Source organism: Pelodiscus sinensis, chromosome 25 (assembly GCF_052426305.1).
Source record: "Pelodiscus sinensis isolate ZL-2025 chromosome 25, ASM5242630v1, whole genome shotgun sequence".
NCBI lineage: Eukaryota > Metazoa > Chordata > Testudines > Trionychidae > Pelodiscus > Pelodiscus sinensis.
Window position 1 is genome coordinate 7,093,157 of NC_143076.1, and position 27,236 is coordinate 7,120,392.

The window sequence follows — 27,236 nt, forward strand, 5'->3', positions numbered from 1 at the left end:
GGTCGTCGCACGCTGCGTGCGAGAGCCTTAAGAACATCCGAATGGCCACACTGGGTCAGATCAACGGTCCATCTAGCCCTATGTCCTGTCTGCCGACAGTGGCCAAATGCCAGATGTCCCAGAGGGACGTAATCCTCACGTGATCCCTCCCTTGTCACCCATTTCCGGACAAACGGAGGCTAGGGACACCATTCCTACCCATCCTGGCTAATAGCCATTGACGGACCTAACCTCCATGAATTTATCTAGCTCTTTTTTGAACCTTGTTAAGGTCCTGGTCTTCACAACATCCTCTGGCGAGGAGTTCCACGGGTTGATTGTGTGCTGAGTGTAGAAAAACTTCCTTCTGTTTGTTTTAAACCTGCCACCTGGAAGAAGGCCACACAGATGTGACATTCAGGCATCTCACCATGTCCAGCGGCAGGACCGAGGCTCCTGGCCTGCATGTGCTCTTGCTTCTCTAGCAGAGTTAAGACAGGAAAAACAATCTCTTGCTGCTCCTGCAGCCAATATCTTTTTGCCAGTCTTGCAGATTCCATGTAGAAAGATTCACTATTGGGGTATCCATGCCCCCCACCCCCTACAAAAGCCCAGAAGATGCAGCTTTGTAGCAGAAAGCCTAGCACATTTCCTGGCACGTGCTCTGCCTACGGGTGCTACAAACTGGAAGTCCAGCTGCTAAGTGACTCCCCATAATCCTTGGGGGACGCTGAGCTTGTCTTTGATAGCCACTTCTTTTTGCAGTTGTTCCCAGGCGGTGTCAGGAGTTTTACTCCAGTCCCATATTCACTAATAAATTGGCTTGATGATCGCTGTGAGTCTTTCCGAAGTTAATCAGCAGAACTTTTACCGAGTGCTGATACCATCAAAAGCCAGCTTAATGCCTGGGGGATAAAAGACTCTGTGGGGAATGAGCAAGGCAGTGAGCTGGCGGCCGCCTGGCTCAGGGAGCTGCGAATGTTCCTGCAGAGAACACTCCAAGAGCGAGTCGGGCTCAGGCCCAAGATGCTACAGTATTGTGCATTCCCCCTTAGCTCCCTGCCGATGGTCGGTGTGTGCCTGGAATGGTGCGTGGCAGAGCAAAAATCTCCTATTCAGTACCTTTACTTGAACAGTAACTTCTGGGACCTTGAAGAAGATAGCAAACTATTTCCCGAGGAGGGTGGGGAAGCACTGGGATGGGTTCCCTAGGGAGGGGGTGGAATCTCCACCCTTAGAGGTTTTTTAATTCTGGCTTGAGAAAACTCTGGCTGGGTTGATTGAGTTGGGTTGGTCCTGCTGTGGGCAGGGGGCTGGACTCGATGACTCCTGAGGTCTCTTCCTGACCTAGGATTCTATATATCAGGAATTGCCTAGGTCAGATCTGCTGCTTCAGGCCACACACCGGAGCATGGATCTTTCACATGCTGGAGAGACGTAGCTATGCAAGTTCCCAGCACAGACCAGTCCTGAGAAAGGACAGAAGATTCAATGGCACACCGCTCTGTCTGGGAGTGGCACTCCCTCCATTATCCGCTCATGTACTCTGGCTCTCAGAGGCCAGGGACTCTCGACGCACACACGGGCTGTGTTGTAAGACAGCAGTGGTGGATTCCTAGCTCACCCTCTTTCCCAGCGGGAGTCTCTGTGACCAGAACACAGATCAGCTGAAAGGCAACGACTCCTAAGCTGCAGGCTGAGATTCTAGGGCCCACCCGTCTAGGAAGGCCTGAGCAGAGAGGCGCATCTGGCCCCGTGTTCTAAGCGTGGCCAGGCCCAGGTTGAGAAGTATTTCTGGGGAAACCAACTCCATGACAAGTACCTGCTACAGAGACGATCCCGCCTTCGACACCCCGAGCTTCACCACTGCCGCCGTTCCTGACAAACACAGTCCTCGTGGTGCACACGGGGAGAAGAGATCCCGGAGATAACTCGGGTCCACACCCGCCACTTGATTTCCACCCACAAATGAGTTTGCTCATGGTATTCAGAGTGCAGGAGCAGCTGGGTCCCATTAGCCAGCCTTGTGCCACATCTAGCTGAAGCTGCGGCATAGCCTTGAAGGCTGAATGTGGTGCTGGGAGCTATGAGACTATGATGGGTGTGATCTGCATCTGAGAATAAAAGGAGCTAAAGAAAACCCAGGGCATCCATGGATACTGCTGGTCTCTGGCTCCCATTTATGATCATGGCAAACACGCCAGAACTGATACACCACCACGCCAGTCTAGGGTATGGGAGCGGTGAATCAGGCCCAGGAGTTCACAAAACTGGACTGCATGCGGAGCAATTCAACAAGCTGGTCTGGAAGGGTCTAGGTAAATGCCGCCGTCAAACTCTGGTGGGATTACCGTCTTCTGCCGGCTCAGCTCTGCGGATTTCTATGTCTGTGCGTGAACGTCAGCCCCGTTTGCTCCCCCAGCAGGCAGCGGAGTTAATCCAGGAATAGATCCGGCCCCCGGTGTCCAGCACAACCTGGGGCGTGTCTAGGAATCCTACTGCGGTCAAAGGGAAGGCTCACATGGGTACACGTCACCTGTGATTCTGCAGCCACGGTGGCACCGAGCTCATGGTATCGCTGCAGAGGACAAATGGCTGGCAAATATATCCCCAAGCGTCCACAGCGGGACTGCTCTCCGATCTCCCCTTCTGCTCAGCTCAAATGGTTAGACCCAGGGACCAGGACTGCAAGATGTTAACCCTGCACTCTCCGCAGAGCTGTGTTATCTGCAAACAGCTTATCAATAGCTACATCCAGTCTCCATCTGTGTATTGCATCCATCTGCCCCTCATACGCCTCCTTCCCTGCATCGGTATGTACACGTCACATACATCAAGGTGTCTATCCACTGCATCCATGTACAAACCATTCACTGCCACCACGCCTGTGTCATTCATCCATCTATTCCAGTAGTTCTCAACCTGCTCCTACCGGAAACTGGGAAACTTCTCATTCTAGGACTCTGCTCCCATCTGGCAAGGGTCTAGCTAGGACTGTCTGCATTTAGCAATATGGCTAGTCACAACCCACCTACACCTAATCACAACCCCAGGTCGAGACTCCCATATCTATTGTGTTCACCCACAGCATCACGATACTTTACCTGTCTCCATCTACCATGGCTCAGCGTGTATGTATTCTACCTCCAGGCCTGCCCATGCATCTAGCATGTCTCTGGGCAAGAGCTGGCTGGCTTCTGCGACGAGGCATTGTTTCCATCTCCCTGACACCTCCCGATTCCCCCAATAAGCACACGAAGGGGCTTAGTAGAATGAAGGCGGGTTGTTAGGGCTGGCGGGTACTTACATGGCAGAATGGAAGGAGGCATGAAGTGGAGAGAGGCGTTGGCCAGGCATGCAGGAGACAAACAGAAAAAAACAAAAGGGGATGAAGGGCTGAGTTAATAAATGCCTCCACGTGTGAGCATGAGGCGACCGTGTCTCTGTAGCCACTGTGAGAGCAGGAGGGATGCAGATAAAGGCACCACAATCATTTCCTGGTATTGGTACCGAGTATTTTGTTGTTGTTAAGAAATCCATGGAGTAAGGGGGACGTTTTGCTCCACAATCCCTTCCCTTGGTGATTTGGACCATGTCATAAATGGAGGGGCCTGGCTGGCTGGAATCACTGGAATCCTGCGGGGATCGTTTCTGCTGGCCCAGTGCCCTGCTCAGAGGATGCTCACTCCTACAGCTGCTTCTCCTTTCACACGGAATCATAGAGCTGGAAGAGCCCTCAGGAGGTCATCGAGTCCAGCCCCCTACCCAAGGCAGGACAATCCCAATTAAATCAACCCAGCCAGGGCCCTGTCAAGCTGAGACTTAAAATCTTTAGGGATGGAAATTGCACCCCCTCCCTAGGGAACCCATCCCAGTGCTCCCCCGCCCTCTTAGGGAAATAGTTTTTCCTAATATCCAACCTAGACCTCCCCCACTGCAACTTGAGACTATTGCTCCTTGTCCTGCCATCCGTCACCACTGAGAACAGCCTCTCTCCACCCTCTTTGGAACCTCCCTTCAGGAAGTTGAAGGCTGCTCTCAAATCCCCCCTCACTCTTCGCTTCCGCATACTAAACAAGCCCAAATCTCTCAGCCTCCCATCGTAGGTCATGTGCTCCAGCCCCCTCAGCATTTTAGTCATCCTTCCCTGGACCCTCTCCAATGCGTCCACGTCCTTTCTGTAGTGGGGGGCCCGGAATTGGGCACAATACTCCAGGTGTGGCCTCACCAAGCATCTCCTGATGCTAGATCCCCTGCTGCACTACACTCCGATATAGCCTCACAGCAAACCATGCGGTGTCCCCTGGGGATTCCCCTGGTAGCTGCCTCGGAGGGCTGAGGATGGGGATGGTGAGCCGCCCATAGGCACAGCTGCCATGGGGGAGCGGTCAAAGATAAAGCCAAGGGGGATTCTGTTCACAGAACAGTCAGTCCCAAAGTTACTGCAGCACGTGCCTACCAGTGCACTGCTAGATCTGCATTGTTTTAGCCAGAGCCAGCAGGTCAAACACCAGAGGCCAATCCTATAGCAGGGAGGAAATCTTCCAGACCCTGGCTTCACCCTGAGTGGAGGAGATGGCAAGAGAAAAGGGGAGATTAAAAAGTTGGGGACCCTCCAAAAATAACCTCATTAGAGGCTCCCCGAATCCTCAAGCCGGCTCTGCTCTAGCCCTTCCCTGTCCAGAGATCGGGTGCATTGCTCCCAATTTGCATCTGATTCCCAGCCAGGCCTAAGAATGCTCCTGAGTCAGAGTTTACAGCAATTGCAGGTTGACTTATTGCTGTACATCTCTCAGCCGAGCCTTCACTGGCCCGATCGGAAACAATGTGTGCCATGCATGGGCTCTTCACCACACAATCCCCATTCGTCCTCACGTGAGCACCATGACTACATGTCGCACCGTTGTAAACGTCCTTCTGTGTGGTGAGAAGCCACAAGGAAGACTGTATGGCTACGTCAACGCTGCAGTTCTTTCGGAATAAGCTACTCCGGAATAGTTAGTCTGAAATAGCTTATTTCGAAATAGCACGTCTACACTGCAGGGAAGCCTCAAAATGAATCCGAGGCCGGCTTCCCTAATGTAGATGTGCTATCTTGATTTAGAGCCCCAGGAGGAATAACTTAGCGAGGGGCTATTTCGAAATAGCAGAAGTGCAGCATCTAGACACGCCTTATTTCGAAACAGCTATTTCGGAATAGGCGCTATTCTTCGTAAAATGAGGTTTACAGAAGTTGGAGTAAGCCGTCCGTTATTTCGAAATTATTTGAGTTGCTGAGTAGACACTCACATTGTTATTTCGGAGTAATGGCCGTTATTCCGAAATAACTTTGCTGTGTAGACACACTCTATGAAAAATGGGTCTACAACCCCAATGCAGATCTGGGCAGGTCCCTGAGAGATACGCAGTGTGGAAAGGCCCTAGCTGCAACCCTCTGAAGCAGAAGATTGCAAACTGGATTTATATCCTATTGGACAAGGACTCTGGGTGCAAGCTCCAGCAAGAGACGACGCGGAACTTTGTTTTGCGCCTCCTCAAAAGGAATTCTGGGTTGACAGGACGAGTGGATCGAGTTTAAGCCACATTATTTATGGAGGAGACAAATTCCAGGGGGTCAGTCACAGCCGGTCTACCTGCATCCTCTCCGGCTGCCCGTCTGGGAAGCAGGACTGTGCTCCATGCATGTTGTCAGACAGGGACACAGGCAGTGCAAGAGCAGGCAAAGGTTACAGGCAGGGGAGGGACAGCGCATGTGACAGACAGCAAGACCAATACTGACCTTGGAACAAGGTTGAGCTTGTGGGCTCACTTATTTCTAAACGGGGGGAGGAAATGATGGAAGAGAAAAATGACAAAAAAATTATAGTTCACATCCCCCGCCACGAGCACTGTGACATGTGAAGAAGAGGGGCAATGGGAGATGTGGAGGTACCATGGAAAAGGCGGAAGGGTGGGTCCAGGGAGCAGCAGGCCGTTTTGAAGTGAGTGAAATGAATCATGGGTAATTGAAGGAATGATGGTCCCTTGAGTTCAAAATAATAAATAACATCCTGGCAGCCTTGCAAAGGGGCGGCTGTTGTTATAGAAATGCCTGCAGGCCCCAGCCGCGACCGGTGTGTCAGGCGCTGGGCAAACACAGTGAGAGCTATTCCTGTCCTGAAGCACTGACCATTGGGCTAGACAAAGGGAAGGGGGAATTGAGGGCTAGAGGTGGGGAGAGACTTGCCCGAATCCACATATCAAGGCCGTGGCAGAGCTCCAGCTCTCCTGACTCACACCCCAGGGCACTGCCCACTAGGCCAAACTGCCTTTCTGGAAATGGACCAACCCAATTGCAGCATCTCCATGCTCGCCCTTTCCACCACGGTGAAAATGAAAAACTAACACTATGCTCATCAGAATGAAGTCCACACCCCTAGACACCCAGGCTCCGTCTAGACTGGCATGATTTTCCACAAATGCTTTTAACGGAAAAGTTTTTCCGTTAAAAGCATTTGCGGAAAAGAGCGTCTAGATTGGCACGGACGGTTTTCCACAAAAGCACTTTTTGCGGAAAAGCATCTGTGCCAATCTAGACGCGGTTTTGCGCAAGAAAGCCCCGATCGCCATTTTCGCCATCAGGGCTTTTTTGCGCAAAACAGTTTTCAGCTGTCTACACTGGCCCTGTTGCGCAAAACATTTCTGGAAAAGGGCTTTTGCCCAAACGGGAGCAGCATAGTATTTGCACAAGAAGCACTGATTTCAGACAGTAGAAAGTCAGTGCTTTTGCGCAAAATCAAGCGGCCAGTGTAGACAGCTGGCAAGTTTTTCCGCAAAAGCAGCCGCTTATGCGGAAAAACTTGCCAGTCTAGACACAGCCCCAGTGTTTCGCAAGGCTGTGTTATACAACAGGCACTAAGGATTGTGGATGGGGGCTGAAGCATGACACAGATTTGATAGCTGCAGGGATGTTATATACTGTACTAGGGCCCCGCCGATGCAGGCAGGTGAATCCCTGCATTGACACAAACCCCCCTCCCCCCTCCCCCCCGCTGGACTGGTGCCCTAGAATGTTACAATCCCACCTGTGACTTTTACAGGAACTCAGTGTTACTCAGTGGAACACCCCCGGTAGGGCAGGACGCTACGCTTGAAGGGGATTTAAGGTTCAAGGTCTCCAACGTCAGCAAATCCAACCTCACAGCCGCCCCGCTGTTCATGTCGGCACACTCCATCTCATGACTGACTGGGAGCGCTGCCTCAGCACATTCCCACTGTTTTGCTCCTCGGGGGCTAATAACTAGGGAGGGCCACGAAAAACATGTCCTGAACGGCGAAATCTAGTCTCTCCTCTGTGAAATCCGGGCTGTTGCATGCGTTTACACCACATTATACAGATTTCACAGGGGAGACCAACATTTCTCAAACTGGGTCCGGACACAAACGGGAGTTACAGGGGGTGGAAAGGTTGTTTTAGGGGCTCATCGTATTGCCACCTGTCTGCACTGTCGTCCGAGCTGGATGGCCAAAAGGCAGCAGCTCTTGGTCGGCCACCCAGCTCTGAAGGCCGCACCCCACTAGCGGCAGCTCAGAAGGATGGTCATACCTTACCATGCCACTCTTACTTCTGTGCTGATCCCTTCCGAGCTGTGCAGCTGGAGTGCGACGGCTTCTGTCTGTGCTGCTGCTGGCAGCAACTCTGCCTTCAGAGCTGGGCTCCCAGCCCGCAGCCACCGCCCTCCAGCTGCTCAGCTCTGAAGCCAGCCGCCACCAGCAGCAAAGAAGTACGGGGAGAAGGGCCGCAAACCTCCTCCTACCATAACCATGCGGCCCCCTCGACCCCTTTCCTGGGCCAGGATCCCGACCATTACAACACAGAGACATTTCAGATGTAACTAGCTGAACTCATGAAATGTACAATTTTTAAAACAGCTGATGACTTGAAACTGACCAAAATGGGCCGTGAATTTGGCAAAGCCCTACCAATAAGAGTGGACTGCAGCAGTGTAAACCCATCAGCCCAGCTCATCAGCAACCCGACACAACTGCGGAGGGGTTCTCCAAAGGCTGGGGGGACCCCAGAGATGGGTGTTAAGGCGGCCTGGAGAAAGCTGCGGCAGGGTGTATGCTGGCAGGGGTCCTCTCTAGCAGCTTCAGACTGCTAGTTTTCAAAGGGGGAGCCCGTGAGAGCTGCCTGTGCTCAGCACCTCTGACAAATCAGCTGTCCTGAAATGAAGCCACCCCCCAATCACCTTCTGACCCGTCCCGTGTTTTGTCCAGCTCTGACACCATCTGGATTTCTGTCCCTTACTTGGTCTTAACTCTCCCTCTGCTCCTGCCTGTCGCCAGTTCCTAGGGAGCAATGACATCATTAGCAGGGGCGGGGCTTCGTGAGCTGCGCAGGTGCAGCGTTAGGTCGGCTGGCATCATGAGATGCGGTTCAGCTGGTGGCATGTAGGACACAGGAGCCTGTGAAAGGCTGGGTATCGCCACCGATGCGGCATATGACAGCTGGCTATGGAGGGGGGACAGAATTGGTTGGGAGGGGCTCCAGAAAGGGGGCGGTAAGGGCCTGGCTCCCCACTCGGTTGCTGATCAGTGGTACAGGCTCCCACAGCATGGAGGCGCGTGACAAATGCGTGCAGCAATTATGTCCTCCCCGACTGTGAGCGGTGTCAGATGGATGCATCACTCTAATCACAGCTCTGGCATGTAGAGAAAACAGCTCCCAGATAAGGGCGCGAACTCCCCATCCCCCACCTCCCCTTGGCAAAGTTCTCTTTCGATTTTTTTTTTAATGCTGCGGTAACAGAAAATATGACCTGGAAGCTGACACTGAAGGACAGACCCTCACTGGGCCGTGTCTTTGTCATAAGGATCAGAAGTTCCATCCCTACTCTTGGGGACTTGTGCAAATTCAAATCTGAATCCGGTCTGGGTGTGGATCTCTTGAGCTGGGATTTGACCCACCCAAAATGGAAACTCAGCCAAACTGACCAAGAGTTAAGCCCAAAACATGAGAAACCAAAACGTCTGGGGTAACTTCCTGCTATAGCCAGGAGTCAGCCCACGTCTGTTTGGTTTGTGGCCGTGGCTGTGGCTGGCACGTGTCTCAAGCAAACAATCCTGATATTCAGGTTTGCAACACAAGACGTTCCGTCTGGATTCAGGGCTGGTTCCTGTAGATGTCCCTGGCTCTGTGTGACGTTGCAGAGGCGTGAGCCTACCTGGCTGATGGCAGCACACCTGAAGGGCACACCTGAGCGTCATTCATTACCATGAAAATCAGCACTTGGCTCCAAGTCCCAACACAGTAAATACAAAACTCCAGGGAAGGGGGGGGGGAGGGAGAGAAACAGGACTCCCTGACCAATCTGGAGCCAAATTTTGCCCTGCTGTCTCGAAGCAGTGCTGGATTTATGCACAAGCTAAGTAAACTGCAGTTTAAGGCCTCAGATTATGAGGGCCCTCTAAATAAAAACAAAACAAAAAACTAGTTTTTAGTTGCGTCCTCACCTCTGTATTGATATGTAGGCAAATATAAAACTTAATGATTTCTATTTTCATTGTCCTTTCTGTTAGAATAATGCACATTTGTTTTGGCTTCTTAAACTCGATGGCTACGGCTAGACAGGCATGATTTTCCACAAATGCTTTTAACGGAAAAGTTTTCCATTAAAAGCATTTGCGGAAAAGAGCATCTAGATTGGCACGGACACTTTTCCGCAAAAGCACTGTTTGCAGAAAAGTGTCTGTGCCAATCTAGACACGCTTTTCCGCAAAAAAGCCCCGATCGCCATTTTTGCGATCGGGGCTTTTTTGCGCAAAACAAATCTGAGCTGTCTACACTGGCCCTTTTGACTTTTGCCCAAACGGGAGCAGCATAGTATTTGTGCAAGAAGCACTGATTTCAGACAGTAGGAAGTCAGTGCTCTTGTGGAAATTCAAGCGGCCAGTGTAGACAGCTGGCAAGTTTTTCCACAAAAGCAGATGATTTTGCGGAAAAACTTGCCAGTCTAGACACAGCCGACATGTTTAGGGCCTCAGTGTGTCTTAATCCTGCCATGCCGTGAAGCAAAGCTTGGCCGAGGATACCTGTGGGCCTTGCCATAGTCAAGGCTAGTATGAGGATAGTGGATTCGGTGGGTTGGGCCTATTTCTAGGAAAAACACTGCCGTATTTTATCCCCTGGAGCTAAGAAGCACCGACACAAGGGGATAAGCCTGACAGACATGCCAGGTGGAGGATCTTACTGGGCGTGGTTTGAATAAGCAGCTAGCTAACCGGATGCTTTCTCCCAGCCTTAACAGAACCACCCCAACGCTCCGACTGGCAGGGGAGAAGCCGGGAGTCTCACGAGGACAAACTTCCTTGCAATCTTCCCGATTCCTTCAGATCAGGCTAAAAACACAAAACCAAACTGGCTGCTTTGCCTTCTTTTGGTGGTGCCGAGTCTGGTGCTGTTCTGAAGCACTGAAGTACCATGAACTTGGGGATATAATGCCGGGGGGTGGAGGAAGCTATCAAAATGACACCCGCTCTTATGAAACGTGCAGTAGGAGTGTGGGGCGATGAGGTGGGAGGGTTTATTTCAGCACAGACAAGGCTTGCTCCCTGCCACAAAGCCCTTCAGCTCTTACTGCCCCCCGGGATCGTGGGGGCAGTGGCAGCTGCTCTGATTTAGGGGGTCTCGAGTCTGTTCTGAGAAGCGAAGAAGGCAAGAGACAAGGGACAGGAGGAAACCCAGGAGGGGATCTCAAGGAGACGTGTGGACACACTCAGGATTGCAAAGGTGCTGGGCTGGTCGCTCCAGGAATTTGTTCCAGGAATCACAGCTGAGCACGTGTGATCCGCGTCCTGCAGCTTCAGAGGCCCACCAGATGGGAAACACACGTCCCCATTTCACGACAGATGGAGGCTGTGTAACCCACACACCTAGGCTATGTCTACACTCGCGGCTTGTTGCGCGAGAAATATGCAAATGAGGCTAAGCGTGGAATATCGCCGAGCCTCGTTTGCATACCTTATGAGCCGCCATTTTTGCAGAAGAGGCTCTTGCACCAGAAGGAGCTGTCTCCACTGCCCCTTCTTGTGCAAGAAAAACCCTCTTGCGCAATGCCGTTACGCCGATTATTTTCAGGAATAACGGCATTGCGCAAGAGGGCTTTTCTTGCGCAAGAAGGGGCAGTGTAGACAGCTCCTTCTGGCGCAAGAGCCTCTTCCGCGAAAATGGCGGCTCATTAGATATGCAAATGAGGCTCGGTGATATTCCACGCTTAGCCTCATTTGCACACTTCTGGCGCACGATCATGCCCGTGTAGACACAGCCCTAGTGTGGTTACTGAGCAATGCAAGTGGTACCTAGACCACAGCAACAGTTAAGATCAAGCGATCTCTGCAGCATGGGCTGGGAGCCAGCTGGTTTTTAGCTCAGAGGGTAGATGCTCCTATACTCAGCTCCCGAGGTCCCAGGTTCATATCTGCCCGGTGGCAGCTGCACACCTGAAGGGGTCCTGTCTGCCAGCAACAGGCAGGAAAAACAGCCCCCTGGGGCTTGCCTCCTTCCCTCCTGCCCCCTCTAGTCCCCTGCTCCCCCCTCCCCATCCTGCCTCAGTGGGCCCACTCACCGTACAGGATGATGCTGACGTTGGTATTGCCTAGCTTGTTGGAGGCCACGCATGTGTAGTTCCCATAATCCTGCTCGGAGACGTTGAAGAAGGTGAGCCTGGAGAAGAAGGCTTTGCTCTCAACTTTCACTCCTCTCTGTCCTTGTACCAGCCTGCAGCATGGGGAGAAGGGGAAAGGCACATGGTAACGCCTTCGGGAGGAAAGACATGTTCAGAGCAAGGAGCTGCTAACTACCCCTCCGGCACAGAGCCCTATGGCAGTAAAACCTAGTGGATCCACCTGAGATCAGAGCTCCCCCATGCCGGACAATTAGCAGGCAACACGTCTTGGCCCAGCGAGCTTCCATCTAAACAAAGGGTGAGTGAAATGAACGGCCCTAGGTCAAAAGCAGGGCTGAGACTAGAAGCAGGTCTCCCGAGTCCCATCTGACGCCTTCTCCACCAGACAGCACATGGCCACGGGGCTGAGTTAGAACAAGACACATTTCAGAGAAGCAGAGCACCTAAAATGGCAGAAAAATCTTCAGGCTTGCAAAGCTCCCAGTTGGTGAGGATCACCATATGGGTCCCGCAGAATGACAGAATCAAGGCCCTGGTAATCCCAATGGGGGTCCTCACCCCCTACTCCAGGGACCGTTTCCTTCCCACCCCACTGTGACGTAGTGGGGGTACCTGGCTGGTTTCTATGCTGCTGGCTCTGGGGTAACCCCCACTGGCTGCAGTGGGTACCACGACCCAGCAAAACAGGATGAGTCACTATGCAAACCAGTATGGCCAGACACCCCCCATGGAGAGGAACAAAGGAAGGTGGAATGCTGCCCTGGCTGGGGGGCAGGGCTGGAAGAGAGTTAGTTGCGGGCTGGGAGCATGGAGGAGACAGCCTAGGGAAAGGGGCTGGAGTTTAGGGGCCCAGTCTCCCCCATCTCAAGGGGGCCTGAGGCATCCTAGCCCAGCTCTGTGACCAGATTCCATCTGTGCTGTGCTGTATCCTGGAGAGGCAATAAACTTCCTCTATTCCACCGGCTGGTGCAGTCTGTTTGTGCCATTTCAGGGTGCAGGAGACGGGGGACCCCCAACGCGCCGTCACACCCTCCCAACAAGCTCTCCCACACTGCCTTCTACCTATCTCTCCCCCAGGCCTTTGGGGAACCCCTAGAAGAGTGTCCACTGGGCCCTGCATGGCTGAGAAATCCAGGCCCGCTTTCAGGGGCCCATCAGAGACCAGACCCCTGACTGGGTCTAGTGCGAGTGGAGCTGTGGACACGTCGCTCAGCTGCCTGGTGCCTGCAAAGACTTTCACAGAGAAGAGCCTGGAGAGAGGTGGATGGAGCTGCAGAAAACTGCAGCGGGAGGAAGTGGTCCGGGCCGTCATGCTGCATGGCTGACACAGCCTAGCGGGGACTCTCAGAGACGGGAGCAGCTGGCATCACTCTCTGAGGTACAGCGGAGGGAAGAGAAGACCAGGGGGACGCGGAAGAGGAAGGAGGCTTGCCTGGGAGACGGGGATTAGAGAGCGATCTGGCGAAGGAGTCTTTCAGCCTGTCCCCAGCTCCCCCAGGACACCAGCACAAGTCAGGCCTGGCCCCGGAAAAGGACTGAAACTCAATCCTTGCCTCGATTTGAGCCCGACTTGTTTCCCCCTCCCCCCAGACTGCCAAAGCAGTGCTGAGATTAGGCCTCCCTGCCATTCTAGGTGGGGTACCAGGCCCATAGTGGCCTCAACTCTAGGGCAGCCTTGGCCATAAGAACCCAACCCTAGTTTGGGGAACCTACCTCTGGGGACCCAACCCTAGTGACAAGAGCCCTGTCCACAGGTACCGTAGGGTAGGGCAGGGAGCAAGCAGGCAAGCTGAGGAGAGGGGTCGCGGCTGCATCGGCCCACCCTCTCCCTGGCTCAGTGCAGCGTGGTGTAATATTGCCAGTCGGCCAGTCCCTGATTTTTTGGTTTCATCCCTTCGTAACCCCTCCCCCTCTCTCCCCCAGCATCTCTGTTTCTTCAGATGCTCAGGTCTTTTTCACTAGCTAATTCCTCCCCCTGGCTGCCTGCTCCCCGTTACTACCACCACCCCGGCTCGACTGGCTCTTGACTGACAACTCTCAATGGCGTTGGGCTTCCGTATGAATATGAATATTATTCATCTTTGTGGCTTAAAGGCCGGCGTAATACGGCTGACTTCTGAAAAATGCTGAGCCGGATGGGAAAATATCCCCCAATTAGTATTTCAAACCCATTTCTCCGGTCCTGGGAGATGCTCAACACACAAAACAAATTAAACGAACCTCACCACAGGTGCGGGCCCTGCAAAAAGAGAGCGCTAATCTTATGCTGATATATTACCCTAGGATGTGAGCATCACACCAGCTGTTTTAATATATTTATCTCCTCTACACCCCCACGCAGCACTTGTTAGGCCTATTTTGCAGAGGGGGAAGTAAAGCACAGAGAGGCTAAATGACATGACCAAGGTCCCACTGAAACTTGGCATTGGTGGGAAATGAACTCGGGTCTCACAAATCCCAGGTCAGACCATCCTTCTTCACTTCCTATTGAGCATGATTCCCAAGTGCTCAGGACTCTGCCATTTCAACGGAGCTGGAGAGGGAGCATCTTTGGTCTTAAGAAAGCTCTGCATTTTCACATACTCCCAAAGCCTGGATTTGTGCTTTCAATTATATTCTCAGCACTTTCAGGCAAGGGACCACACAACCCTCAGCAAGGAGGGGAATCACTTTTTTGGAGAAAAGGAGACACGACTCACCCCAAGGTCATCCAACAGGACACGGGCCAGATCTATATTGAGGGAGAAATTTAACTCAAGATACGCAACGTCAGCGACGTGAATAGCGTAGCTGGATTTGACGTACCTTAAATCGAATTTCTGCGGTGGCTCCATTGCAGGGAGTTGATAGGAGAAATTCTCCTGTCAACTTCTCTAACTCCTCATAACCCCATGGATTACTGGAGTCAATGCGGGTGCTATCAGTGTTTGATTTAGTGGGTCTTTCGTAGACCTGCTAAATTGAACCCCGGAAGATGGATCTCCAGAGCATCGATCTTTGGGTAAGTATAGACAAAGCCTTACAGTCAGGAACTGAAGCTAGTTTAACTGACTCTCAGATCACTTCTGTAACCTGGATCACTTTAGGTCCACAAATGCCATTTACACACGCAGCATAGGGCATGCACATCTGAATTCAGGGTGCAACCTGAGTCCAATTGAAAATGATGATCAGAAGATCCATTGCCAGGCAGGAAAACTGGCCTAAGAGGTCAGATATTCTATATTGTGGAGGCAGAGTTGGCTTAAATACAAATCCATGGTCTGATTTTAATATGCGCCCAATGACGGCAGGTCCTGTTGGAATGGACGAGAGATGCACGTGCTCAGGACCTGCACAGATCAGATTATTCATGCAGATTTGGGCCCAATACAAAAAGCCGGAGTCAAAAAGCTAGGGGGAATCTGGCTCAGAATCCAGATTAGAATTGAGCTGCTGGCTGCTGTATTTCGAATAAGCTGAATCCGCTGGATCTGAATGCTACCAGTCTATGGGCAAGTTTGGATCCAGATCTAAACACGCCCCCTTGGGCCTGTCTCTAATTAGCTGTTGGTCTTTTACTCTCTGCTCCTAGGAGTGTTGGCCTCTCTATTTCTGCAGCAGCCTCCTTTTTAAAGAGATAAACATCATTTGGGGAGAGTAAATGGCTCAGCATCTGGTTTCCTCTCTCTTCTCCTAGTCACGAACGAAAACATCTGGGGCAGAGGGATGCTCAGCATTTAATTATTGTTTCCCCTGCCTGAAATGGGGCTGACCACGTTCCCTGCTCCTTCCTTGATGGTGTTCTTAAGGTTCTTTTTGCCATTGGGGGATCTTCAGCCAATCACAACGGATATCCTGGCCCCCTCGCGCAACAGCCAAGCCGTCTGTTCCCTACCTCCATCCCCCTCTTTTCTCCTGCAGGGCTGGTCCCAAAAGCCGGGTGAAGTGAGGTCGCTGACGCCTGTTCCTGTCCCCCACTGACTCCAGGGCTAACGGGCTCCACAGTCCAAGTGCAGACTCTACCACCCTGCTTTGTGAAAGGTGAGTGGAATGCAAAGGAGAGACAGCCCAGGAGACAATGCACCTAAATCCCCTGGGAACAGCAGAAGATTGTTTTCTTGCTGGGGTGGATGCTACCTTTGAGGCCCTTCCGGCTGATCTCAGGGATTGCGGGGTGTCCCCCTCTGCCCCAACCCCCGCTGCTCCACCTACCTTTTGTCGTCTTTGAACCACTGGAACTCTGCCGCGGGCACAGCGGAGGCTTCGCACTGAAGAATGCCCTTCTGCCCCACGGGCACCCCGGTGCTCTTGGCGTCCGAAATGTACGGCGGGTCTGCAGGGACAGCAGGGCGTGAGGGTTTCTCCTGGTGGCCTCAGCAATCCCCCCCTCTCTGCCTCCGTCCGGCAAGCCCTTCTTTCCTCCCCGCCTCGTGCTCGGCGCCAAATTCAGCCGCTAGAGGAAGAAGGTCCCTGTGCCAGCTGCCCTCCCCGGGCCAACAGGAGGCCAGTTTCCCGAGCCAGTGCCCAGTTCCTGCCACTCAAGGGCTGTTTACAGGCCCGCAAGGGGCTGCGCTCCCAGTGTTCGGGCAGATGGCAAGGGAGTGCCCCCAACCTCCATGCTGCGTCTCTGGCCAGCACGGCTCCTTCCGTCTGTTCGCCCCAGTTCAACAGACGTGCTTATCGGAGCTGCTGGCGTCTCCACTGCTCGCCGGGGTGTTCCTTTGGGCACGGGACTGCGTGTGCACCTGTGTGAGCCAGCCTGTGTCTCCGTGCGAGCGCAGGGGCCCGTGCTGGTGAGCGCACGCACACGTTTGCTCGTGCCGGACTGGGAGCACACGCACATGCACGAACGCTTCTGGAGCACAGGTGCTCACCACAGCGGGTGGACGTGGACGTGCACGGCAGTTGTGCGGCTGTGCCTGTGTGGGTCTGAATGCACATGCTGCGTGCACAGGAGAGCGGGATGCAGGAGGGCTGAGTTTCCTGCCCCCGCTCTTTTTGCAGCAGCATTTCTGCTCATTATTTGGTTTTAAATTCCCACTTGCTGCTCACTTCCCATGTCCCCAGGGGCTGTCAGCACGGCATCTCCCCGTGGGCTGTGAGAGCCCTGTGCACGCCAGAGAGAGGGCGGGGGGAAGCGGGGGCGGGGGAGACAGGAGAGGGAAGGAATTTAAACACCAAACTACCGGGCAAAACCATATGTGCTAAGAAAACAGACGTGCCCCTTCCCAGCCCACTCTGCACTTGCCTCCAGCTCCTTGCAAAACACATCCCAGCCTCCCCCCGCCCCCCGAAACCTCCTGCACAGAAACCCTCAGGACCCTGCAGGGACAAGGGGTGTGAAATATCGGTTACTTGAATAGTTGGTTAACCTCACAAATTCTTATCAGTTATTTGACTATTCTGTAGCCCCTGGGGGCAGGGCTGGCAGCCAGTGCGCTCCGGCCCCACTCCCGAGGAGCCCCCTGCCACTCTGTGCTGCTGCCTCTCTATCAGAGGCAGTAGAGTGGGGTGGCAGGCAGAAGTTGGTCTGCAAGGGGAGCCAGTTTAAAAACCAGCTCCCCTTGTGGACCGGCTGCCTGTTGCTCTGTGCTGCTGCCTCAGATCCAGAGGCAGCAGCGTCGGGTGGCAGCAGCCCCTGTGTGGGGGCGGAAGCTGAGCTCCTGGACCAGCACGCACTGGAACTGAGCCGGGCTGCCTGCCCACCTGGCTCCTAATACACTTCAAATGCAGAGCCGCAACGGGGGCAGGCCAGCCTGCTAAAAAATGTCCTTTCAAGGGTGTGTGTGAGGGTTTCCCCCTGTGGCCTCAGCAATCCCTCCCTCCCTCCCTCCCTCATGGTCTGCACCAAATTCATCCACTACAGGCAGAAGGTCCCTGTGCCAACTGCCCTCCCCTGGCCAACGATAAGCGTTTGCTTATCAGTTAATTGACTACACTATTAGGGTGTGTCTACACTACCACCCTAGTTCGAACTAGGATGGTTAATGTAGGCAACCGGAGTTGCAAATGAAGCCCGGGATTTGAATTTCCCGGGCTTCATTTGCATATTGCCGGGTGCCGCCATTTTTAAATGTCCGCTAGTTCGGACTCCGTGCCCGCAGCTACATGCGGCACGAACTAGGTAGTTCGGATTAGGCTTCCTATTCCGAACTAACGTTACTCCTCGTGGAACGAGATGTACTGGTAATTCAGAATAGGAAGCCTAGTCCGAACTATCTAGTTCGTGCCGCGTGTAGCCGCGGGCACGGAGTCCGAACTAGCAGACATTTTAAAATGGCGGCGCCCGGCAATATGCAAATGAAGCCCGGGAAATTCAAATCCCGGGCTTCATTTGCAACTCCGGTTGCCTACATTACCCTCCTAGTTCGAACTAGGATGGTAGTGTAGACACACCCTTACATCCCTAGCAGGGATGCCCCCAGCCCAGCCCTGCCTTCTCCCAGCCTCCGTGCAAACACTCCCACCCTCGTGCACGGACACACCCAGCCCTCCCCTCTCCCTTTCTCCCCCACAGACACCACCAGCTCCCCCACAGCCCTTCCTGACCACTTGCAGACACCCAAAGTCGGCTGCCCAGCCACACCCTTCCCGGCCCATGCACCTTCTCTTGGGGCAGCGGCGATGCAGGCCGAGTGTGAAGGGACAACGTTCTTCCCCTTCCCCGTGGCGTCACGTGGGGCCCCCCTTCTTTGCCAGCCACCCGCTCTCTGTTAACCGCGCGGGCACCCGAGCGTACTCACAGTTGACGGTGACTTTCACTCTCTGGACGACGGGCGCTGCCACATCATTGGACGCGCTGCACTCGTACTCGCCCGACTGCTCCCTGGTGATGCCGGTGATCTCCAGGTACTCGTCCTCGCTCACGAACCCCACTGCTGCAGGGGCCAGAAGGAGAAGGAGACACAGGCTAGGGAGCAGCACCACAGCTGGGTTAACAGCTGGGCATGTGGCAAGGCAGCTGGCCCTGCAGCTGCTCGACAGGCCAGCAGGATTTCCTGACACAGCACTTAATGTGACCTCCTTCTCCCAGACCCCTCTTTGCCCCTTTCTCTTGTCTGATGCAAGAGAGAAAATCAAGCGCTGCAGACCGGCCACGGTGTGAGAAGGAATCGCAGAGCCAGGTGTAACCGCGTCCCAGGGCAACCCATGTGCAGAAGACGCCCGCTCAGCATGCCCGCATTCCCTTCCGGGATGGACATAGCTGATTCTCTCCCGCACTAGCGAGGTCCCTGGCCTGCAATCCCGAGGAGCTCACCTGCCAAGAGGATTCGGGCACCCACTGCACACAAGATTCTTCCTGTTGGATCTGTACAAGGGGAGCTGGGTCTCTTTGGCTCAGCTCCCAAGTTGCCTCAGCAAAGCATGAAGCTCATTCTAATGTGGTCTAAACCCCAGGCTTGCAGCTCCGTAACTAAACGCTCAGGTCAGAAGGGCCCCAAGCCAACCAATTCCCCTGGTCCAGGACCTTTTACCATCAGCTGGGCACCCATACGATCTGACGACTGGAAAGCACCTTCCTTTCCCGAAGCATCCCCGGCTGCATTCCGTTACCAGTTCACCCAGCACCGAAATACTACCCCCTGGTGTGGAACGTAGCAGCTGTGTCAGCTCTTGGCTTTGGGAGAGGATGCGCAGGACACTATAAACAATTAGCTGTGATGGGCGGGGGGAGTGAAGGCAGGAAAACTGCAGTCACCCAAGATGCCAGCCCTGACTTTACCTTAATTAGAAGGAAAATGCTATTGTATCCTTCTAGACAACCAAGATCAGATTTCCCAGCGAGCTCAGACAGTACCAAATGGCCTGGAGATTTAGCCTGAATAGGCACGGTGCTCTCTGGAGGGCTTTGATTTGGTACAGTCCCTACCAGCGTGCCAGGGGCTCCCCAGCTGGGTAACATGGTCGGTGGGACTGAAGCCAGGAGGCCCATGTTCCCTGCAGGGCTCCAGAAAAACAAGGAACGGGGGGGATCAGACTGGCAGCAACGTAGGGGCAGAGCAGCACCCAGAATGTAATAAGTTCCACTTCAGCTTAACCTGTGGTCCACTTCCCTCCTGGTTATCAAATCCCAGTGGCAGCATTGGAGCTGGGAGTTCCCTGCAGTGTCTGAGCCACAGAGCTGGGTCTGAAACCCCCCCAGGGCATGTCTACACTACAGATGTAACCCCCAGGGTATGTCTACACTATAGCTCATTTCAAAATAGTGCGTCTACACATAAAATGCATTTTGAAATAGCTTGTTGCTCTTTTGAAATAGTGCATCCACACTGATAGGATGCTGAATCACATTTAAGGCCACCCAGAACCAGGTCCAGCAGGACATCAGGTCAGGAGTTACTTTGTGTGGCTGCTGCCTGAGGTTATCTGAGGCCTGTGCTTAAAGAGACCTCCCCCCCCCCTCGGACAGCTGGTTCTCAGGTTTCCCTGCTTGCTTGCCTACCTCGCTGAGGGACAGCAAAGCATTTTGTCTCTGCGTGCTGTGATTGCCCTCACTCGGGACACCACAGCACTCTGCAACATGGAGCCACAGCTGCCCCTTGACACTCTGGTGCTTCTTGTGGATGCGTTGCTGCGAGCCTGGCTTCACTTTCTGCAGGCTGCCATCCGGGAGGTCCATCGGGGGGCTGTCAGTATCCAGGAGGCCCTGCGGGAGAGCTTCCACCCTGACGAGCACTAACAGTCTCCCTGGTCTGCCCACTGAATAAAGTCCATAATCTCCACCCTGGACCAGGAAGGTACCCACCTTCTCCAAACCCTGGCAGACAAGAACCTGGTCCTGCAATGGATCCCATGGAGGGACTGCAATTGTACACTGACCTGGCCATGCGGGGGCAATGACAGCGGGAAAGGAACCTGCTCATGTTACCTCATTGGGGAACAAAGCAGACAGGCCTGTAGCATCCACCACTCACCACTGCCCCAAACCTCACAGAACTTCTCGGTGCCCTGAAGAACTACTGTTCCCCAAAGCAGAAGGAAACTGTGGAGCAACGCACGTTTTCACTACAGACCAAGTCATAGGGGAGGGGATAGACCCCGATATTACTGCCTTTTACACACTGGATGTGACATGTAATCTTGCAGACTTCACAGTCTCCCTAATTTGAAACAGGATAGTCTCCCTCAATGTTCCCACTAACTTTTATCCATCCAGGTGCAGAATAAATTTTGTTATGTGCACAGAGGCATGCACAGAGGTGCACCACCAAAAGAAACCCATGCTGCCAGCAGTGGGTGCTCTGCTAATCAACAGGGCGGCATTTGAATCTCTCTGGGGTGGCTGCCCTCGCGTGCTGTTTATCGGGAACACTGATCATTTGGGACCACCCTCTGCACGAGTGCTACTCCAGAAAGCAATCTAAGGTTGCTGAGCTGCCTTCACTGAAGGAGACAGCAGCAGCAGGTAACGGAGACGTGCCCTGCCCTAGGATAACATTGCAAGGCAGGGGGGCAAGCTGGCCCATTCTCGTAGCGTGTGCAAGAGCAGAAGCGGCGCTCCGAAAGATGTGCTCAGACTTGTCAGAGAGAAGCACGGCGCATCAGGCAATAGCAATGACATCATGTCTATCTCCTGTTGTCTGAGGTTCAGGCTACTGGGACAGAAAGACAACAAGGGACCATTTCAACTTCCATGTAAGCAACCATGTTAACAGGGAAACACCCTGTTCCATTTCATTTGGCTAGCAGGGCCTCCTGCAACATGACTGGAAAATCATTGGAAAGCTGTCTGGAAAGCCATACTCAGAAAGTAATTATCGATGGTTCACAGACAAGCTGGAAGGGCATATCGACGGGGAACCTGCTGGGAGCTATCTTGGGGCCAGTGCTATTCAATATCTTCCTACCCGATTTGGGCAAGGGCCTAGAGAAAACACTTATGAAATCTGTGGATGATACTGAGCTGGGAGGGGTTGTAAGAACTTTGGAGGCCTAACATTCAGTCTGAGCTCAACAAACTGGAGAAATGGTTTGAAAGAAATAGGATGGAGTTGAAGCAGAACAAACGGAAAGTACTCCATTCGACTGAACGGACGCGAAATGGGAAACCGCTGCCTAGGAAGGAATACTGCAAAAAAGGCTCTGCGGGTTACAGTAGGCCACAAACTAAATACACACCAGGCATGTATCACTGTTGCCAAAAAAAGAAGCAAACATCATTGTGGGATATATTAGCATGAGCATTGGGAAGCGAGACACGACAGGTTTTTTTTCCCCATTTCCCTCAGCACTGCTCCCCTCAACCAGACTACGGCGTCTAGTTCTGCGTCCCACACTTTGAGAAAAATGCGGACAAATTGGACGTAGTCCAGAGGAGAGTGACAAAAAAAAAAAAAAAAAAAAAGATGAAAGGTTTAGAAACATGACCTCCTAGGAAAGACTGAAAAAACTGGTTTTGTTTAGTCTGGAGAAGAGAAGACTGAGGGAGGCCATGATAACAGTCTTCAGGAATGTAGAAGTTGCTCTAAAGAGGAGGGTGATAAATTGGTCTCCTTATCCACTGAGGAAAGGACAAAAAGTAATGGGCTTAAATTGCAGTGAGGGAGATTGTTTAGACATGAGGAAAAGCTTCCTAACTGTAAGGGTCGTTAAGCACCGGAACAAATTACCTACGGTGATTACGGAATCTCTGTCATTGGAAGTGTTAAGAACAGGTTAGACAACCACCTGTCAGGGATGGTCTAGATAACATTTATTCCTGCCTCACTGCAAAGGACTGAGTGCGATGACCTATTGAAATGCCGTCCTGTCCTACATGTCTATCATTCTGCTATTTGTTGAGGGTGAATTGGACTCAGACACTTGCATTACAAAGAGCAATTGCAGGCAAATAATGTTACCAGGAGAGCACAATGCAGTCCATAGGAAAATGGAAGCTCCTAACAACCAACCTTACCGTATATTTTAGAAATGTGTGTCTGCCTGTCCATCTGTGAGTCTGTTCAAGAAATCCCAAATGGTAAGAACTAGGACCACCAAATTCGATGTACAGATTCCTCTTATCCTAACTTAAAGCAAGGTCTGGGTTTGGTTGTGCCAGGACAATGGGATGTGCCTGCAATTTGATTGTTTCTCATAAAATGGAAAGGGAGGGGTCAGGCAGGAGGGAGTTATACTGCAGAACGACCACTGGGGAACAGCAAGGGGCCACAGATGGGGACCGGCACAGCTATAACCCCACTGGGCCAGCCAGGGGCAGGGGTGGAGAAAGTGACAGCTATCTACTACATATTTTCAGAGAATTTGTCTGTGTGCCTGTCCCACAGTTGGGGGACAAGCACCTCTCCCCCCGCTGTGCTTGCTGGAGCTGCAGTGGCCACAGAGAAGTGCGTCTCACCTGACCCCACGCTGCTGCAGTGAGAGAGGCCTGGGGTTGTCCTTTCTCCCTGGGGCAGCCTGCACCTTGATCCCTCCTCCCCATCCCCATCCCCATCCCCATCCCCATCCCCATCCCCATCCCAGAGCAATGACTTAGATAAAGAAAAACAAAACTGAGTTGAGTTGAAGAGCCCAGCAATGTCGGGTGAATCGTTCAGTCCAAAATACAAGAGCTCACATTTGCGGCGATAGAGGGTAAGCCCTGCATCGTCCTCTTGGTAAGTATGGCCATGCAAGCCAGGGATCTGATCAGGTTTGAAACGGTCTCCGTTGTTCAGTGCACACGCGGGGCGTCCCCTGAACAACGGAGACCGTTTCAAACGCACGTGGGAATGTTTGCAAAGACAATGGCCGCCTTGGCAGAAAGCTGCAACTAGAACTAGACCTGGCAGTGGAATCTGTGTGTTTCCCATGAAGCAAAGCCACAGAGGCCCTAGGTGTTCCAGTGCACAGGGTGCCTGACCATCTTCGGAGCAGAAGTGAGCACAGAGGCCAGTCCAGAGCGGGTAAGTGCTATGGCAGTGGGAAAGAAGTTATCAGGCAAATTATGCATCTGCTTCGGCCCAAAGCTTTCAAGTGAGTATTGAAAAGATGCCCCATGATTGCTAACACCCTCCCAGAATGTCCCAAAGCCAGATTCCTTCTGGTCTGTGAGGTGAGTTTCGGCACCTAAGTCCAGATAAAGAGTCCAGTATGCAACCCCATTTGGTTGCCACGGATGGCTGTGCACGCCGAGGGGCATAAACCCAGCCCCAGAGCCGTTCCAAAGAAAACTTGCCCAAGTGCTGGAAGGAGGGGAATGGAGCAGTGACACAGTCACTGCATGACATGGTAGCAGAAAACAAGAAGCTTTTCACCAGTGATGCAGGGAAAAAAGTTAAAAAACCTCAACCGGGAAGCAAGGGGACCTGTACTGGATGTTTGATCCCAGCTGAGGGACTGATGGCGCATCTCCGAAAGCAGAAGACAGTCAGAGACGTACCAGCTCCAGGGACTATGGAAAGGGCATAGCGTGTCACAGGAATAATTTTGCTGACCAACTTCTGTCCCCCCCTGGCGGCAGTAGCCAAACCCACGGGTCAGCTCTCAAGGCTGGATGGTGAGCAGGACTGGGAAGGTCCCCAACAGCAAGCTTAGGACACTGCCAAACAAAGGATGACACATGCCCCTCTCCTGAGGCACTACGAGCCGGAAGAGCAATTGAGATTGCAGGACAATCCAGAGGAGAAAAAACACGGGGGTGACTCTTTGGCAGGGGCAGCTGGTCTCTTATTCCAGAGGCTGAAGAGGAGCGTGCCCAAACAGAAAAAGAGCTCCTAGCAGAGGTATTTGGGGCAGAGGGATTCCACCGGCCACCCAGTAAGAGCACAATCAGAAACCCCTGCAGGCAATCAGGGCAAAGCTCCTTCCTCGTGCTCCAAAGAGATTGCAGTGTGTGTTGATGCCCTACAGCACTACCAGGTAGCAGGCTGGGGGGAGGGAATAAAGGGAGCCCTGGCCCTTTAAATCGCCGCTGGAGTGCCGTTCAGCATGATCCGGGCAGCACTAAGGTAAAGGCTGCCTAGCCCCAGCTCTGCCCCTCCCGCCTTGCCCAGGGGCCTGGCCAAGCTGTCAGCCCCACTGCAAGGCAGAGTTCGGAGCTGGCCCAAGGCGACTGCTAGTGTTGGCTCACAGCCTGCACAGGGCACACACACATCCCCAGCGTTGGCAAGTGGGGGGAGGGGATCAGGCGCCCACCCCATTCTCATGCTGCGCTAGCTCCCAGCTACGGCAAGGACACAGATGGGAATGAAGAGGCTATGGAGAAGGACACCGGGCTACTGGCAGTCAGGAGAGGGAACTGGCAGGGCAGCCAAAAGACAAAAGCTAAATTGTCGGGAGGAGCAGAACCATAAAGACCTGTTGTTCATGCAAAAAAAACCCCGCTCCTACCTGGGCAATGACAGCGTCACAGACAGCGTCTCACGCACGTGCACAGGCCAGGAGTGAACATTCAGCTCTGTTCCCTGATGGACAGTATGACACGGGCCATGTGGCACCCACAGCCCCTTCCACCCAGGCACCCCAAACATCATGCTTGCGTATTGACTCAGGCCAAAACACAAACCCCACTTCCTAGGTCGTCTCCCAGACATGTCGGCCACCTCTGGAGTATTGTGTCCAGTTCTGGGCTCCCCACTATAGAAAGGATGTGGATGCGTTGGAGAGGGTCCAGCGGAGGGCGACCAAAATGATTCGGAGGCTGGAGCGCATGGCCTGTGAGGAGAGGCTGACTGAGGGATTTGGGCTTTAGTCTGCAGAAGAGAAGAGCGAGGGGGGATTTGAGAGCAGCCTGCAACTTCCTGAAGGGAGGTTCCAAAGAGGCTGGAGAGAGGCTGTTCTCAGTGGGGGCAGATGGCAGAACAAGGAGCAATGGGCTCAAGTGGCAGTGGGGGAGGTCTAGGTTGAATATTAGGAAAAACTATTTCCCTAGGAGGGTGGGGAAGCGCTGGGATGGGTCCCTAGGGAGGGGGTGGAATTTCCATCCCTAGAGGTTTTTACGTCCCAGCTTGACCAAGCCCTGGCGGGGATGACTGAGTTGGGGTTGGCCCTGTTTTGGGCAGGGGGCTGGACTTGATGACTCCTGGGGTCTCTTACAAGCCTACGATTCTCTGATTCAATGTCCCAAACCTCCCCAAAGCATCTTAGCCAGCAAGCCGGGACTGCCGCCCAGGTGGCCCTGCTGTGTCTTGGCACTGGCTGTGCCCTGACCCTGTGTTTATAAGTACTTTGTATTAAAAAGAAATATTCAGGCTATTCCTGTGGCGCTTCCCTTAGTGCCGTGCCTCTGCCCTGGTTCACAAGAAAAAGTGTTTGACCTTGAAGGAAGAAGAAGAAGAAAAAAAAGCAGCAGCTTTTTTTAATGGCCCTGAACAGAACGAGTGGGATTTTTGTATTTATTTCTTTGAAATCTCTCTATCGGCGTTATCAGATCTCCAGCAGCCGGGCTCCTATAATTACTGTGCAAAGCATCTCTGAGACCAGTGTCACACTTAATATTCCTATTAATTTTAAACGGTAGTCCTTGGTACATATGTGTGGCAATTGGTGTCATATTTTAATTAGGCTTGCCCTACACCATCTGAAATTAATAATAGCTCGAATTACCAGTGTAATTTATAAATTAACATTGCCGCAGCATTAGGAAATAAATTAGCTCTGGACAGCTGTTTCTGGGATTGAGCGCCAGCGGTGAGGGGGACGGCTCGCCGGCCCCCAAGGGAGATGGTGTACTCGGCTGCTGGGCCTGGGGAGAGGAGAGGACACCGAGGCGTGCGGCTTTCCTGTGTCTCCTCTCGCCTGGGGCGATGTGGCTCGGAGAAGCACCTTCCCACGTTAACGATGCTGCTGCTGTGTGTGTCTGGGGGCGGCATTGCCATCCAAGTAAGTTATGGGTGGAGGTGGGTGGCTGGTCACATCTCACGCGTGGTTACGTGTGTGAGTGTGGAAAATAGGCGCATTGCCGGCGCTTGCTCTCGCACACGCCCCTTCTCGCGCCATTTCTTGCAGCAACCATCAGAGCATCCATCGCGGCAGCCTCGGAACAGTGATCTGCTCAGAGACATTGGCAGAGCATTGCCCACGAGGTTGGCTCTCCCTCTCTTTCTCCGCCCCACCCCCATGTCTCAGTCATTAGAGTATAAGGCCCCCCCTTCCGCCCCCACGCCGGCGTAGACACGAATGCACACATGGGCTCGGAAGACAGGCCGGCATTCCCGGCCCAGAGGAGAACGTGGCCACGTACCCAGGAGTAGACCCGCATTCCCACAGGCTGGCGGATGTGCTGGCATGTTTTCAGGTGGGCGTGTGCAGTGTGTGGAACACTCTCTGGGTGGCGAAAGGGCCCCCCGCCCCGGCCATCTTCCCAGGCGCTGCAACTCACCTGGGGACTGGGAACTGTGAGTCTACGTGGAGGGGAATCCTCCACACTGCTTCAACCTCTGTGGGAGAGGGACCATAGGATCAGCAGTGCATCCTCCAGCCCCACGCCCTACCTGATGACCCCCCTCAGCGAGCCCCCCCCAGCTCTGCCCCGTACAAGAACCTTGTCCCTATCATAGGTTTCCCCCTTTGTACAACACAAACACCAAATCCATGCCTCAGCCTCTTCCCCTGCCTTGTGGGAGGGGGCAGGTTTGCCTCCTTTGTGCACACACGTGTGCAGACACACGGAGTGAACACGCAGACACC

The 27,236-nt window shown here is 53.3% G+C and overlaps 1 protein-coding gene across 5 annotated transcripts in view; it reads right to left on the reverse strand.

Moving 5' to 3' along the window:
• Positions 1-27,236, reverse strand: part of LOC102451467 (neurotrimin) — a 740,339-nt gene that overhangs the window by 15,156 nt on the left and 697,947 nt on the right. For 3 of the 5 annotated variants that reach the window (XM_075909354.2, XM_075909355.2, XM_075909353.2), the window contains 4 exons: positions 18,371-18,505; positions 15,840-15,960; positions 11,586-11,737; positions 5,759-5,794 (listed from right to left, as the gene is read on the reverse strand). In XM_075909354.2, the coding sequence (XP_075765469.1) occupies positions 5,759-5,794; positions 11,586-11,737; positions 15,840-15,960; positions 18,371-18,505 (444 nt within the window). The remainder of the gene's footprint in view (positions 1-5,758; positions 5,795-11,585; positions 11,738-15,839; positions 15,961-18,370; positions 18,506-27,236) is intronic. The other 2 variants (XM_075909357.2, XM_075909356.2) reach the window with 1 other exon arrangement.